This window comes from Microtus oregoni, unplaced genomic scaffold, assembly GCF_018167655.1.
Source record: "Microtus oregoni isolate MIOR12 unplaced genomic scaffold, Mior012 000047F_ref0000412, whole genome shotgun sequence".
Taxonomy (NCBI): Eukaryota; Metazoa; Chordata; class Mammalia; order Rodentia; family Cricetidae; genus Microtus; species Microtus oregoni.
In genome coordinates, this window is record NW_024543221.1 from 4,123,778 (window position 1) to 4,140,853 (window position 17,076).

At 40.3% G+C, this 17,076-nt stretch overlaps 1 protein-coding gene across 16 annotated transcripts in view; it reads left to right on the forward strand.

Moving 5' to 3' along the window:
* The window catches only part of Cdc42bpa (CDC42 binding protein kinase alpha), a 229,419-nt gene that overhangs the window by 153,396 nt on the left and 58,947 nt on the right, over window positions 1–17,076 (forward strand). For all 16 annotated transcript variants that reach the window (XM_041635351.1, XM_041635358.1, XM_041635352.1 and 13 more), the window contains 3 exons: window positions 8,221–8,468; window positions 12,705–12,810; window positions 15,725–15,849. In XM_041635351.1, coding sequence (XP_041491285.1) covers window positions 8,221–8,468; window positions 12,705–12,810; window positions 15,725–15,849 — 479 coding nt within the window. The remainder of the gene's footprint in view (window positions 1–8,220; window positions 8,469–12,704; window positions 12,811–15,724; window positions 15,850–17,076) is intronic.

The window sequence follows — 17,076 nt, forward strand, 5'->3', positions numbered from 1 at the left end:
AGTGAACCTAAAACTTTGTTTGAGATTAACACAATTGGCAAACCTTCAGCTAGACAGAACAGAAAAGGGAGCAAGGAGGAAAAGAGGATGTAGGGATTTAAAATCAGAAACAAAGGTAGGTGTTTTGCTTATGACCACAGAGAGTAAAAGAACTGTATGCCACTAGAATAGATGACCTAGATGAAATGGACAAAATAACCAAAAAAGACTCAAAGTAAAATAGAAAGTTATATCTATAGCAAATAGAAAAAATGAATTTTTAAAGAATCTTCTGATAGAGTTCAACACCAGATTTTCCACTTGTGAACTACTAGACATTTAAAGAACAGTTACCTAAACAAATCAACTTAAAGAAGGAAAAAGTTATTTTGGCTTATGGTCTCAGTGTTGACAGAGGTTTCTGTCCCACCAAGTCCCACAGTCATTCAGTCCTAAAGTGTAGTAATAGGAGCGGTGGGGCTGCGTTCCCAGCACCCCGGCCGCCTGGCTAGCTTATGCCCCGAGATAATTACATGGACACTGTATTCTTTTAATCACTGCTTGGCCCTTTAGCTCTAGCCCTTACTGGCTAATTCTGATATCCCGATCAACCCATCTCTAATAATCTGTAAGCACCAGTCTTAGTGAGCACCAGTCTTACCAGGAAGATTCTAGCCTACGTCCATCCTGGGTTGGAGCTTCATCGTGTGTCTGCCGGGAGCGGAGCATGGCGTCCCTTCTCCAGAAAGCAGAGCTGTCCGTCTCTGTCTGAAGCATCTTACCTCACTCCCTCTTCCTCCCAGCATTCTATTCTGTTTACTCCACCCACCTATGTTCTAAGCTATGAGCCCAAGCAGTTTGTTTATTAATTAACCAATGAAATCAACAGATTGATATATGACACTCCCACATCACTTCCCCTTTTTCTGTTTAAACAAAAAAAAGCTTTAACTTTAACATAGCAAAATTACATATAACAAAACAGTTATCAAGTAAAAATTACAATAATCTTTATCATAACTAAGGAAAACTATAATTAACTATTCTTAACTCCATCAAAGACTCCAGAAAGATACAATATTACCTAAGCAAACAAGAAAAAAGCAACTTTTAAAACTCTAGAAATGACAGAGACATCTCGCTGCCTGTACAGTCACCCAAAGTTCCTCTGTACCGTTGGGGCATCCATCTTTGGCCTACAGGCCCATAGTTTCCAGCAGACATTTCCACAAAGCAGGAAATTTCAAAGGCAGTCAATATCTGCTTGTCCTGAAGAATGTCTTGCAGACTCTTTCATGAATCTGGAACCCCAAAAGATCATCTCACCTTTAGGCAAGTTCAGTAGTTCTCTCTCTGTGGGTTCTCTGTGTCCAGTTTATGCAATAGTCCAGGAAAGAGCAGTTTATTGCCCAAATGGCTATCAAACTCCATAAGGATCCTCTTCGATGCCCATCTTCTTCTTGAAGTAGATTGGTGCTGCCAGGAGCAGACATGTCTCATTGTCATGAAAAACCCTAAGTTATTAAAAAATTAAATACCATATTCTGCAGTCTTTGAAAGATATAAAGAATGTCTATACTTTTCAGAATACTGAAATGTATCTCTGTATATCTAGAAAATCTAACTAACATGACAACAAGCTTTACCATTACTGATGATTATCCATTAACCTATTTCTTAATTATACATTACATTTTTTAATGAACTACACAATCACAATATCTTAACAATAGCAGAAATATGCATATACATATAACAAAATTGACCTTAAATCTCTATCAATAAAGCAAAATCTATACTATTACAAATTATTCATATCTATATCATATCCCCCTTTAAATGTAAAAGAACGTTTATAAACCATATTTGGGAACATGGGCGCAGTTTTTTCTCTCCAAACTGCTTCCTGCTGAATGGGGGCGTCATTAATTAGGTCTTTCATGGTATAACCTGTGTGCTAGTTTTATCTCGGTTGGCAGTTGAGCAAAGCAATTTTCTGAAGATGTTCACAGCAACCCTTCAGGAGGGCGTGATCCATCATACCAAATCGGAATAGAAGAAATGAACAGGGTCTCATCCTCTGTGAAAACAAAATAAGAAACTCCTTTCCAAAGCATCATGTCCTTAGATCCAAATTTCAAAGTCAAGGCATTTTCAAAATATCTATGTTGGATTAGTTCAGCAGCATTTATAAACAAATATCTTTTGGCATCTGTTGCTCCTTAGCATTCAAACAATTCAAAGAGAGCATAATAGATACAGTATCAAAATTCTCTGTCTATTTTCCATCTTTGTACAGCTTTGTTTTAACCTCTATTTCGTTTATTTTTACTTTTAACTTTTTGCTTTTTGAGACAGGTTCTCTGTATCTTTGACCTAGAATAACTCTGTAGACCAGGCTGTCCTTGAACTCTCAGAGATCTGCCTGTCTCTGCCTTCCAGGCATTGGGATTAAAGGTGTACACTACTACACCTTGAACTCACAGGGATCTGTTTGTCTCAGCCTTCTAGGCACTGGGATTAAAGGCGTGTGCTACAACACCTTGAAGTCACAGAGGTCAATCTCCCTCTGCCTTCCAAGTGTTGGGATTAAAGGTGTGTACTACTACACACAACAACTCTCTTCCTCTTTTTTTTTGTTTTTTACTTTAAGAACTTCAACTTTTAGTCTGCATATATTTTTAACACACTGTAAACCATTTAGAAATTTTCTTTATCTTTGAATCTCTATTTACTGTATATCTCTCTTTTTCTGACCACATGAGTCTTTAATTTACCAAGCAATATCAGTAGGATTAAAGCCGTGGCTTTGCCAGCTAGATCCAGTCCATTCCTTAGCTTTCCAGCCTCATGGCTCAGGTACTGGCTGTAGCCATGTTTACTGCCACAAGTCTATGGCATTTCAAGGTCCCTGCCAGCAAGCGAGCTTCAGCAGCCTGTCCTTGCAAACCGCATGAACCGCCTGCATAAAAGAGTCAGAGTTTGCCCTGGCAGGACAGCCCAGAAAGCCTGCATTTTTAAAGGGTGCAGCTTTTTTCCTGCTAGGGCTGAAAACTGAAAAGCATGCATTCAGCTTTTTGTCAACACCATTTAAGTGTTTTGTGGCAGGACCTCTTAATGAGCTGCAGGGTTTTGCAGCTAAAGCTGAGTCAGGAAGCCTCTCTTGGATGAGAGCGCTTGCTTGCCTCTAGCAAGCAGAGCAGACCTGAGAAATCGCTGCTATCAAGAAAACATGCTTTACTCTTTCCCAAGCTTTTTCAGGCTTTCTGTGGATTCAGTTAGCCACACGTCTGGGCGCCATTTGTAGTAATAAGGAGCGGCGGGCTGCGTCCCCGGCACCTGGCCGCCCTCACGGCTAGCTCATACCCTGAAATAATTACACGGACACCGTATTCTTTTAATCACTGCTTGGCCCTTTAGCTCTAGCCCTTACTGGCTAATTCTGATATCCCGATCAACCCATCTCTAATAATCTGTGAGCACAGGTCTTAGTGAGCACCAGTCTTACCAGGAAGATTCTAGCCTACGTCCATCCTGGGTTGTAGCTTCATCTCGTGTGTCTGCCCGGGAGCGGAGCATGGCGTCTCTTCTCCAGAGAGCAGAGCTGTCCGTCTCTGTCTGAGGCGTCTTACCTCACTTCCTCTTCCTCCCAGCATTCTATTCTGTTTACTCTACCCACCTATGTTCTAAGCTATGAGCCCAAGCAGTTTGTTTATTACTTAACCAATGAAATCAACAGATTGATATATGACACTCCCACATCACCAAAGAAATACCCATAGGTCTACATTAATCATAAACTGGTTGGCTCAGGCTTCTTATTAATTAATTTTTACATCTTAGCCCATAATTCTTGTCTGTGTTAGCCATGTGGCTTGATACCTTTCATCAGCAAGGCATTCACATCTGCATCCTCTACATCTGGGTGACGACTGCAGACTGAGCTTTCCTCTTCCAGAATTCTCCTGTTGTAGTCACCCCGCCTCTACTTCCTGCCTGGCTACTGGCCAATTAGTGTTTTATTAGAATAATACAAGTGACAGGATAAAAAACCGTTGTCCCACAGCATCTCGGAGGTTTTGGCCCTATGTTACTTGGCTCTAATGACAAAACAGAACATCATGCCCAGGAGCATATAGTGGACGAAGACTGTTAAATCATGAACTTATCAGTAGATTGATCCATTGATGAGAATAGAGCCCTCAGATCTCACACTTCAATAGTGACACCAGTGGGGTCCCAGCCTTCAACAAATAAACTTTTGTAACACTTCATATCCAAATAACACCTCCTTAAAGTCTTAAAAAAAAAAACAGAAGTGATAGAAATATAACTCATTCTTGAGGCCAGCATGGCCCTGAATACCAAAGCCAGAGGAAGACTTCACAAGGATATTACAAGCCAACATTTCTTATCAATATATATGCACAAATCCTCAACAAAATCTAGCATATTAGAATACTGAATTTTATAATACCCAAAAGTATATTATAAAATGTAGATATCATGACCAAATAAGATACAGCTCAGGAATGTAGGGGTGGTTCAGCATAAGGAAAAACTTTCAATGGCTTTTATTAAATTTGTTCTTCGGCAGTTTGCATATAAATAGTATATTCTGTTTAGTTTTAACCACTGTCTGCCCTCCTTTATCTCCTTCCCACTCCCCAGGCCCCAAGCAGGTTCCTTTTCCGTACTCATATAGGTTTTTTGTTTGTTTTTTTGTGTTACTTTGTTTGCGGTGACCCATTGATTTTCACCATCTGTATAACCATGATGGAGCTATAAGTTTGAAGCTCGTGGGTTCCTCAGTGCGTGCACAGCTGAAGACAATAGCTGCCCCTTGCCCAGAACCTATGAGTAAGCGTTAGTTCAGCATGGGACATAGAGCCCTGTGAACCCCTCCACAGTCTGTGGTTGACATGACAGTCCCAGTATTGTGCCAGGTACATTGCAGACAGATGCAGCTGCACTGTAAGATTATAAATTGCAAGTTGCTTTGGTTGTGTCCTGTCTAAAAGACAGCATTTCACAACCCCTCTATCTTCTGGAAAATATTTAAATTTGGTACGTATGCTAAATCAGTGTATCAGTTATGCAGTGGGGTTGGTCAGAACTTACATTTTCTGTGATGATTGTGTATGGTGTTTGCAAGTAAGCATTAGCTCCTCTGTTTCTACTCTCTTTTCCACATGTGCCTAGAATTGTGGGAATGTTCTCTTCCACATACGGGCTCCCTTTGCCCAGCCTTGATACAAGGGGAGGTGCTTAGTTTTACTGCAATTTGACATGCCATGCTTTGTTGACACCCATGGGGAGTCTGCCCCTTTCTGAACAGACTTAGAGGAAAAGTATAAAAGGTGGAGGGGACATAGGGAGAAGTTAAATTTTTTTTTTAAAGAATTGTGAAAATATAGTATGAGTCACCAGACAGTGGGTGCTTCAGAAGTGCATTCAAGTGCTGTTTCACATGGCTAAGAGCAGGAAAGGTAAACATATGCACATATGCGTAAATTGGGGCTGGAGAGGTTCAGTGGCTAAGCACACTCCCTGCTCTTCCAGAAAACTCTTCTGGCATTCAGGCATACATGCAGAGAGAACATTGTATGCAAAATAAATAAGTAAATCTTTAAAAAGTTCAAAACAAAACAAAAATCATATTAAAATATATTTTTATTTTTGAATTTCATATATTTATACCTTGTATTTTAGTCATATCTATTACAACTGTCTCCCTCAAACTCTTCCCAAAATCTCTCACAGAAAGATACCTGGCAAATCCTCTGGTAGGTGGGAGACCACAGTGGGTGGGAGACAGACAGCAGCATGCAGACAGAGCTTGGGTATAGAGTTTATTTAATGTGTAGGGGGATTATGGAGTGGAGAGAGAGAAGGAGAGAGGGAGGGAAGGAAGGAGGGGGGAGGGAAAAGAGGATGGGAGAGGCAGTAGTTATTTCTTCAGAAGAGGGGAGGAGGGGTGGAGAGAAGGTATGAGATCAGCTTGCCTTGGGTGGAGGGATTGGGGATAGAAGGAGCTTGTCTCTTAAAGGGACAGGGTACTCAGGTGACAGGGAAGGTCAGCAAAATGATAACACTCACTGAATTCCCATGCCAACTTCATGTCTTTTTTTTTTCATTACCCTGCTGAGTCCAACTAATGCAGCCTGCATGTATGTAGTTAGGTGTAAGACCATCCACCATACAAGGACAATTTACCAGAAACAATCTCTGAAATAAACTGACTCTCCTTACCCCAGTAACCAATAGTTTCTCAACTAGGTGGGGGGCCTTATTCCCTGATCTACATGGGAATTTTCCTAACTTGGTCTTGTGCAGGCAGCCACAGCAGCTGTGAGTTCATGAACACAATGCCCTGTCGTGTCCAAGACACTGTTTAGAAGTAGTCCTTCCCAACGTCTTTCTCTTAGACACTTTTCTCCCTCTCTTTCTTGGCATTCTCTAGTCCTTGAGGGAAGGCGATATGATAGCGATGTCACATTTAGGGCTGAGCACTTCGTCATCAGTTATTCTCTGTGCACTACTGACTAGTTGTGAGCCTCTGTATTAACCACTGTCCACTGAATAAAAAAATCAATGCATTGGGGGCTGATAGCTCATGGGTATAAAAATAAGTATTTAGAAGACAGTTTGATATCCATTTAACAAAACTAGGAGGCTGTAACTGGGAGCCTGTTTTTGGCCATGTTTACAGTACTAGATATGAACTCCATTCCATGAATCAGGCCTTAAATTCAGTCAGGAAGTAGTTGGTTACTCCAGCAGTATTCATGCAAGAAATCTCATTCTAAGTTCTAGACCAATGCATTTTGACCATGTTTCCTCCTCCAGCTAAGCATGATGGCTGTCTTGATACAAATTTAGACATACCTGGGAAGCAGGAATCTTAATTGAGAAAATGCCTCCATAAGATTGAACTCTAGGCAACTCTGTCTAGGTGTCTGAGGTCCCAGCTCATTGTGTGCCATACCACTCCTCAGCAGGTGGTCTTTGTTGGATAAGAAAGCAGGCTAAGCAAACGATGAGGTGCAAGTCTGTAAATCAGTGCTCTTCCATGGCTCTACTTCAGTTCCTGCCTCAACTTTGCCCAGTGATGGTCTGTGACCTGAGTTCTAAGCTGAAATAAACCCTTTATCCCCAGGTTTCTTTTAGTCATGGTGTTTATCACTGTATTAGAAACCCTAAGTGAGACAGTAGTTCATGCCTATAACACAAGTATTAGGCTTCAGAAGCGGGCCTACGGAGTGAATTCCATCATTGCCTAAGTGTGAGACTCTATCTCAGAAAAACACTTTTCTCCTCCTCCTTAATGTTTTCCTTAGAAGTTAACAGACCTGGTTTTTTCCTATTGTAGACATGAAGATGTTTAGACCTTTTGTAATTTCTTTCTGAACATTACAAAAAGCCTTCTTTCTTTTCTTATATGTTGTAACTCAATCATGCCTTCCCTCATCTTAATCTTTTAAAGACATGAATTTAATGCAAACTTCGACTCTTGCTTATTAGACATATGGTTAGATTTTTTTCTTAAATATATAACAACAATAAGCCTGGATAAAAATTTAAATGCTTTGCTGGTTAGTTTTCATCAGCTTGACACAAGCTAGAGTCATCTGGGAAGAAAGAATCTCAACTGAGAGAAAGCTTCCCTCAGATTGCCTGTAGGCACGTCTGTAGGGCATTTTCTTGATTAATGGTTTATGTGAGAGGGTTTAGATCACTTGAGGGGGTCCTGGGTGGTGTAAGAAAACAGGCTGCGGGAACCTTGGAAAGCAAGCCAGTAAGCAGCACTCCTTTGTGATTCTGATTTAGTTCCTACCCCTAGGTTCCTATCCTGAACTCCTGCCCTAGCTCCCCCTCCACCCACCATGATGGACTTTAACCTATGTGATGAAATTAGCCACAAGTTGCTTTTGGTTATGGTCTTTATCATAACAATAGGGAGCAAACTAGAACAGATTGAAAACAAAAAAGTTATAAAATGCCAACAAAAAGTTCAAGTTAATCTCTGGCCTTAGTGTGCAGACTCAAAAATAGCAAAGACCATAAAATAATATAAACCGAGGAAAGTATTTGTAATATATGGCAGAGAAAGAAGAGCCTTACATGTACATTTTTGTGTGAGAGTATATATATGATATGCATATTATAGTTCCTGTTAGAAAGGAGTTGCTTCTTATTTTATTTTTTTAACCTTTTGTTTTTATATATATATGTGTGTAGCAAAAACAAATTAGTTACTCACCAGGAATATGCAGCATAGAACATCAGCAAGAGATAACTAAACTGAAAACTGACTTGGAAAAGAAAAGTATCTTTTATGAAGAAGAAATATCTAAAAGAGAAGGAATACATGCAAGTGAGATTAAAAATCTGAAGAAGGAACTGCATGACTCCGAAGGCCAGCAGCTTGCTCTCAACAAAGAAATTATGGTTTTAAAAGACAAATTGGAAAAAAACAGGAGAGAAAGGTAAGAATCAAATTATTTTTGTCATCCAGCAAATATCTGCTAAGTACATGCTGTATGCTAAGTCCTGGGAAACTCAGGCAATGGCATATCCAGGCTCCAGCATGGAAAAGGGCAAAGGAGGGAGTTGGATGGAGGCAGCATGGGAGAGGGGCCTTAGGGCCTTAGGCTTTCCAGGAAGAAATACCTCTTAGCTGGACCTAAAGACTTAGGAAGAAGGGAATGGGGAGCATCCAGGCAGAGGTGCCCTAATGGCTGAGATCCAAAGGAAATAAAACGTCACACATTCATAAAACAAGTGCTCCTTACTGTGATGGGTGCACACATAGAAAAACGGAGTGGTGAGACATGAGACTGTGGGGAAAAAAAACAAAACACAGGCAGATTTGTGAATTAATGTAAGGAAAATTACATGATAGTACTTATTTTGGAATGGTCACTTGCTACCTTGTGGGGAATGATTGGAAGGATCCAGAGGAATCCAGCTGTAAAATGAGAAGTCCATAGATAATACTGAAGTTGGAAGTGAGTATGATAGATTCAAGAAATTCTGCTCAAAAGACAGAATCTGCAGGACAGAAGGCAGTGGCTATGAGAAAAGAGAGAGCAGGAGGAATTATCAGTAGCACTCAGGTTTTAGGTTTTAGGCAACTGAATAGATTTTATTGGCACGCATCCTGTGTTATTTATATTGGAAGCTCACATTTTTGTAGTCTGGTGCATTCTTGACAAATGTGAAGTGCTATTGTGTGCACTATGATATGGCAGTGAACAGATCAAACAAAAGTCTTTGTCCTCATGGAACTTGCTCTCAGTAGGTGAAAGACAATAAAGACAATAAGTGTAGTGTAGAACACATTACATAATGATCTGTGCTAGAACAGAAACAAATAAGGAACGGCCGTTAATATGAAGATTAAATTCTGTACACAGAAGAGAAGAGAAGATGGCTGGAGGAGACTGTACTGAGGTAACTTCCCAGTGAAGAGTAAACACAGTGTGAAGTGTGTGCGATGGTGTGAGAACATTGTGCTCAGAGGAGAGCCTTCTGTTCAGAAAGTGCTGAGCAGGCCACAGGCCACGAGACTGTTAAGAGCTCACTGTAAATGAACATCAGCCGCTTGGTATATGTGTGGAGTAGGCTGGTTTCACGGGTGGAAATGTAATTGTGGGTGTCACTCTCCTGTGGTATTTAATGCTGTGGGTCTGAATGCGATCATTTAGTGACTATGCTTAGAGTAAGGCCTAGAACTGAGCTCTGGGCCATTCCAGTCTTTAGAAACTAGGAGATGAGGAAGAACTAGCAAAATGAATGGAGAGAGAAAGCTAGGAAGGTGGGTCTGATTTTTGTGTTGAGTTGAGTTCAGAGTGCTGGATGTGAAATGCTTGGGAGACATTGGTGTGCTTCCTGATGGGCTGTGCTGAGAATAGTGTAGTGATGTTCGGTCATCAGACAGGCTCCAATTGAGGGTCACCCCTACAAAGAGAGAGTCCTTCACTCCTCAAAACTGTTTTGAGATCTAGGGAAGACAAAGAAACCACTTTACACCAAAGGAAAATGAAGGAGACAAAGCTCAGCATGTTTTTCAGCTGGCTTGGGGACTAGATAAGAAACAGAGACAGGGTTGGGGTGGCGGGAAGTTTGAGTTGGGATGTAGATTTGGGAATAGTGTTAGTTGGGACAGGTATTTACAGAAGTTAAGCATGTACTTGACTTGAGGAAATACAGTCTGGATTATACATGTCAGAAGAATAACTTCTGCCCCGGCCCTTAGCTGTTCAGGAGAATATGGTACACACAGAGTGATTGAGCAACTGATGGAAAATGCTAGCCATTGGGACATCTAGGCAGAGACACAGAGGTTCTTTGTACTATAGTTATAACTTTTATGTTAATTGAAATTATTTCAAACCAATTATTAAGTATTAAAGTTCAGATATATATTCATTTCTAAATATTAATAAAATGAACAAGATAACATTCTTAATAATGTTAATAAGCTAGGAAATAACTGGCTCAATCTTAAGTGAGGATCCCATGCCTCTATTTTATAAAAACAGATGTAGCTGTATAAAGAAAAGTACCTAGCTTGGTCTCATTACTTTGTCTTTAAACTTAGTAACCCTGGGTCGGATGGCAGTCACTATTATACTCATGTTGGTGGCTTCTTCATCAGCCTTCCCTGATTACGCATCTCTCTTAGTCACTTTGTCCCAAGTAGTAATTGTGACATTACCATATCTTACTTTCTTTATAGACTTATCTAAAATTAATTCACTTACTAATTTTTCTTCTCCTGCACTTGAATGTAAACTCTGTAAGCAGGGTTTACAAAACTCATAAGAATTTATTTGTTGGCAAATAACAGATAATCTAAAAATATTTGTTAAATGACTGAATAAGCCAGCCCACCACTCTTACATCATAAAAAATAAAGACATAGACTCACTGTGTAGTCCTGGCTGGCCTGGAATCCACTGTGCACATCTGGCTGGTCTCAAACTCAATGATTCCTCCTGGATTCTGGGACTAAAGGCATGCACTATCATGCCCAACACACTGTAGATCTTGGAATTTTTTTTTCTTTTTTTGTTTTTCAAGATAGGGTTCCTCTCTAGCTTTGGAGCCTGTCCTGGAAACTAGCTCTTAGAGACCAGGCTGGACTTGAACTCACAGAGATCCTCCTGCTTCTGCCTCTCTAGTGCTGGGATTAAAGGCATGTGCCACCACCGCCCAGCTCAGTCTGATTCTTAAGTAGTTGCTGTGTAAATGTTACAATTTTTTTTTTTGGTTGACTCTTTTTTCTTTATTTATTTATTAAAATTTTCCACCTCCTCCCCTCCACCTATTTCCCTCCCACTCCCCCCACTCCTCCTCCCGCTCCTTCTCCACTCCTAAGAGCAGTCAGGGTTCCCTGCCCTGTGGGAAGTCCAAGGTCCTCCCCCTCCATCCAGGTCTAGGAAGGTGAGGATCCAAACAGACTAGGCTCCCACAAAGCCAGTCCATGCAGTAGAATCAAAACCCAGTGCCATTGTCCTTGGCTTCCCAGTCAGCCCTCCTTGTCAGCCACATTCAGAGAGTCCAGTTTGATCACATACTCCATCAATCCCAGTCCAGCTGGCTTTGGTGAGCCCTCATTAGATCAGTCCCACCGTCTCAGTGGGTGGACACACGCCTTGTGGTCCTGACTTCCTTGCTCATGTTCTCCCTCCTTCTGGTCCTCATTTGGACCTTGGGAGCTCAGTCCAGTGCTCCAGTGTGGGTCTCTGTCTCTGTCTCCATCCATCGCCGGATCAAAGTTTTATGGTGATATGCAAGATATTCATCAGTGTGGCTATAGGATAAGGCCAGTTCAGGCACCCTCTCCTCTGCTGCCCAAGGAACAAGCTGGGGACATCTCCTTGGGCACCTGGGAACCCCTCTAGAGTCAAGTCTCTTGCCAACCCTAAAATGGCTCCCTTAATTAAGATATCTACTTCCCTGCTCTCATATCCACCTATCCTCCATCCCAACCATCCCATTCCCCCAAGCTTTCCCCAATCCTCCCCTCCTCTTTTCTCTCTTCCCCATCTCCCCTTACCCCCACTTTACTCCCACCCCCATGCTCCCAACTTTTGCCTGGCAATCTTGTCTACTTCCAATATCCAGGAGGATAACTATATGTTTTTCTTTGGGTTCACCTTCTTATTTAGCTTCTCTAGGATTATGAATTATAGGCTCAATGTCCTTTATTTATTGCTAGAATCCACTTATGAGTGAGTACATACCATATTCATCTTTTTGGGTCTGGGTTATCTCACTCAATAAAGTGTTTTCTATTTCCGTCCATTTGCATGCAAAATTCAAGATGTCATTGTTTTTTACCGCTGAGTAAAACTCTAAAGTGTATATGTGCCACACCTTCTTTATCCATTCTTCTATTGGGGGGCACCTAGGTTGTTTCCAGGTTCTGGCTATTACAAATAGTGCTGCTACGAACATAGTTGAACAAATGCTTTTGTAGTATGATTGGGCATCTTTTGGGTATATTCCCAAGAGTGGAATTGCTGGGTCCTGAGGTAGGTTGACTCCCAGTTTCCTGAGAAACCGCCACACTGATTTCCAAAGTGGTTGAACAAGTTTGCATTCCCACCAACAATGGATGAGTGTACCCCTTACTCCACATCCTCTCTAGCATAGGCTGTCATTGGTGTTTTTGACTTTTAATCCAATTTCTTTTCTGTTTTAAATTTTGTTAGTCAAAGTGAAAGGGAAGAATTTGAAAATGAGTTCAAACAACAGTATGAACGGGAAAAAGTATTATTAACAGAAGAAAATAAAAAGTTAACAAGTGAACTTGATAAGGTGAGTGATTAAATCTCACTTGGTTGAGTACATGCTGGGTGTCTTGCACTGTGATTTAAATCCTGGTTGTCATTTTGTATTTGTGTGTTATTTAATGGTCTTCCTCATAAGGTGTCAGTGCACGCCAAGGTTTTGTTATATCATTTGTGTCAGACTCAGTTTTTCCATCTTTTTGCCCTCCTAAGTCCCTCCCCATCACCATGGTTTTTTTTTTAAATAGTATCTCATGTAGCCCAGAATAGCCTTGAACTTATTTTATAGATGAATTTAGCCTTGAATGATTGATTCTCCTACCTTTACCCCCTGCAAGTGCTGAGGTTACAGTCATGCACCACCATGCCCAGACCATTTGTGTGTGTGATGCATATGTATGTGTACATATGATATGTGGCTTTATAGGTAGAGACTTATTAATCACAATGAATTAACTAAAGTTACAGACTCTGACAAGTCCTGACAGCTACAGGTAGCATGGTCAATAATGAGGGAGCCTCTGTTCTTTTCTAGTCCATTTGTCAGCAGGCTCAAGACCAAAGAATTACTGCAGTTTTTCCTTGGAAATAGCTGGTCAGAGTTCCCTTCTACCTAGAGTGTGCTCGCTTAAGTTGGGGAAGACAGTCTTCATTACTCACTGCTGACTTAAATATTGGTCTCATCCATGAATATCCATACAGACATACTCATAAGATTTCAACCAATATCTGGGCTATTCTGTCCCAGTCAAGATGACCTTTAAAATTAAGAACCATGTGACTATTTCTCATCACAGGAACAGTTCTGTAAATAGATTTTCTCAGAAAAATTGTCCCCCATCAGCAGTACATATTAAAAAGGCTGACTAGGGTCCCTGAAGTATACAAGGAAGAGAGAAACACAACAACTAATGGCAGGTGGGGACTATTTGTCAGGAAATGGGTGGATAGTAATATCATGAGATTGTTTTTAACTTGAGAAATTTTTCATACACACTTTATGACATATATGAAAAAATTGCCACGCATAGTAGCAAACCTAGACAAATCACTGACAAACCAGGAGGAGGATGCAACTACACAAACAGAATCAAAGAGTGAGAGGGAAGCAAGGCCGTCAGCATAAACAGAGGTGCAGGGTTCTCAGCTGGAGTGAGACTGTTACAGAAACTGTGTTTGAAGAGGTAATGGTCTGAATTATCCAAAACCTGTGTGTATGTCTAGCCAGCCACACATTTTTAAATGCCAAAAACTATAAAGGTTCTCAGTCATAAACCTGCCCATGGAATCCTACATATAACCTAAAAGGAACCAACATAGGAGCCAACATAGAATCCTAAAAGCAGCCAGAGAAGGCATGGTGCTCAGGGAGTTAAAGACTGACAGCTGAGCTCTCAGGAGAAAAGAAAAGCCACATTCCAAAGGTTGAAAAAGTAACTGCCATAATAAAATGTTACATTTTAATTTCATAAAGAAACCAGTAAATAAAATGCTTCAAGCATATCACACATTCTCGGTGGATCATGATTTAGCTTAACAAACCTGGCTATTTTTGTTCTTTTGTTTTTGTCTTTTAGCATGTTGAAATAAATAGAAATTTCAACAGTGGGAAGTTTGTTTTGAAGTGTTTGTGTGGTATATGTGTGTATGTTTGTGTGCTTGTACATGCATAGGTAGGTGAGTGGAGGCTAGATGTCCCTCTTTAATTTTTAGCTAAGGTCTCTCCCTGAACCTGGAGGGAGTCACCGCTTTGGCCAGATGGCTAGTGAGCAGCAAGGGTCCTCTTATGCTACCTCTGCGCTGGGGTTGCAGATACCAGCTACACCCTGCCACACTTAAACCTTTTACATGGTGCTGAGGCCCAGAACTCAGTCCTTATGCCCGCACACCAAAAATTAATTAATTAATTAATTTATTAATTTATTTATTTGCTGGTTTTTCAAGACAGGGTTTCTCTGTGGCTTTTGGAGGCTGTCCCGAAACTAGCTCTTGTAAACCAGGCTGGCCTACCTCTGCCTCCCAAGTGCTGGTATTAAAGGCAAGTGTGCACTGCCACCACCCGGCCCAAAAATTTATTGACTGAGTCATTCCCTGATCACAAATTTATTAAATTTATTAAATTTAGGTACAAATGTTTATATTTAAAATGAAAGAGCATCATTTTAAAATAATGTATTTTACAAAGAAAGTTATATGATTAAAATTTTTTTCTGGAGAACACATAACAAAAGATTGCTGTTGAGGTCTGGTAGTCATTGAAGTTGGGTGTTGGGCTCATGAGAATTCACTTACAGTACCCATTTTTGTTTCTTCCTATTAAGTACATTATCTATTTTATTTCATTTTCTATGTTCTTTTGAACTGGTACACAGTTTCATTTTATTTTTTAAATCTTTAACTCTATTTTATGTTTATGGATGTTTTGCCTGCCTGTATGTCTATACATCATCTGTACACCACCCTGATAGAGGCCAGAAAAGGGCATCATATCTCCTGGGCCACTGTGTGGGCTGCTTTTCAGAGGATCTGGGTTTGACCCCTAGGACCACATGGTGACTCAAAACAATTTTTTTCTGTTCTTGTGATTCTTTACAAGATCTTCTAAAGTTAACATGCAATTGCAGAAAAGAGGTGAGAGGGAGGGAGGAGGGAAGAAGGAAGAGAGGATGTTACCTGAAGAATTGGTTGATTTTTTTTTTTCAGGTAGATGAAGAATATTCACAATTAGAGCCAATTTCATGTAGGGTGTGAGGAAAAACAAAGAAAGCAGGAAAATTCAAGGTGCTTATTATTACCAAATTCTGTCTTCAGTGTGGTATGGAATAATAAAGTTATGAACATTTTTAGTGGAAGATTATGCATTATTAGATGGAACAACAGGTGTCTAGGTATTGTGAAGTCCTGTTCCTAAAAGCCACTCATGCCTTCACACTGCCTTCCAGCTGACCACGTTGTATGAGAGCTTAAGTTTGCGCAACCAGCACTTAGAAGAAGAGGTCAAAGATCTAGCAGACAAGAAAGAATCCGTTGCCCACTGGGAAGCCCAAATAACAGAAATAATCCAGTGGTGAGTGCTCTTCCAAACGTGCTGCTGTGGGTGGCGTGGGCTGTGGGCCCTGAGAAGTTCCTAACCCTTCATCGTCTTAGTTTGCCATGGAAAGCAGGGTCAGAGTGGGAAAGGTGAACCTTTAAAGGACTCAAGAAACATGTTCGCTTGCTTTTCATGTGTTTTCTAAGATAAAACTGCATATTTATGACTATTTTAAGCAACTGATAACCTAAGAAAAATGTAGAAGCTGAACAATAAGTAGGTGTAATATATCTGTCCAGGTATGACATTTTAAGACCTTTAGTGATTGCAGCTTAACCTCACAAACTATTTCCTCTGTTCTCAGGGCTAATTTGGATTATTTGGCCTGTGAATTTTATCATCCTAATTTACTAATGTTTGTTACCGTGTTTATTAAAATTTGCTTATTGTATACTGTGTAGAGAGCAGGATCCAATGAAGACATTATATTCTTCATTGTATTCATTTAAATCTTTACCCATTTTAACTTTTATGTCAGAATAGCTAGTTCCTTTATGTATCTACAAGCCAGTTAATTATTTATTGAGGATTTTAGTTTCCTATTATTACTTTTTAGTTTAATCAGCTTTCTATTTTCCCTTATCAGATTTCTAATACCCTTCTTAAATCAAGAGTGAATAGTCCAAAGAGCAGTCAGGGTTCTGGACTGGAGAGGGAGGGGGAGAGGAGTGGGGGTAGGGGGAGAAGGGTGGGAGGAGGGGGAAAAGGGTGGGAGGAGGGGGAGGGAAATGGGAGGCTGGGAGGAGGTGGAAACTTGTTTTTTTTTCTCCTTTTCTCAATTAAAAAAATGGAAAAAAAATAAAGTAAAACTGAGAAAAAAAAAGAGTGAATAAAATGTATTTTAAGTAACTTTACTCTGATAAACCAGATATATGCTGACCTAACTGTAGAGCTCTTCTGGTAACTAATGCTCACAGACATGCCCAGATTGTAGAAATTTGCTGTGTTGCACAAAATGCAACTGTTAGTGCATTAATGTTTATGTCCACATCATTGGATTTGCATTTCTAAAGAGAACCATCTTAATCCTTAGCCAAATTGGTCACAGAGCTATAAATAACAAAAGATAGGGCTGAAAAATTGCTTTATAAACTAGTTTTTCCAAAACCTGTGGTCTTAGACCACCACTCTGTTTTCCAGTGGCTAGGAGAATGGGAAGTGACCCTGATGAAGGAAGGTATCTTCATTCATTTATTCATTCAG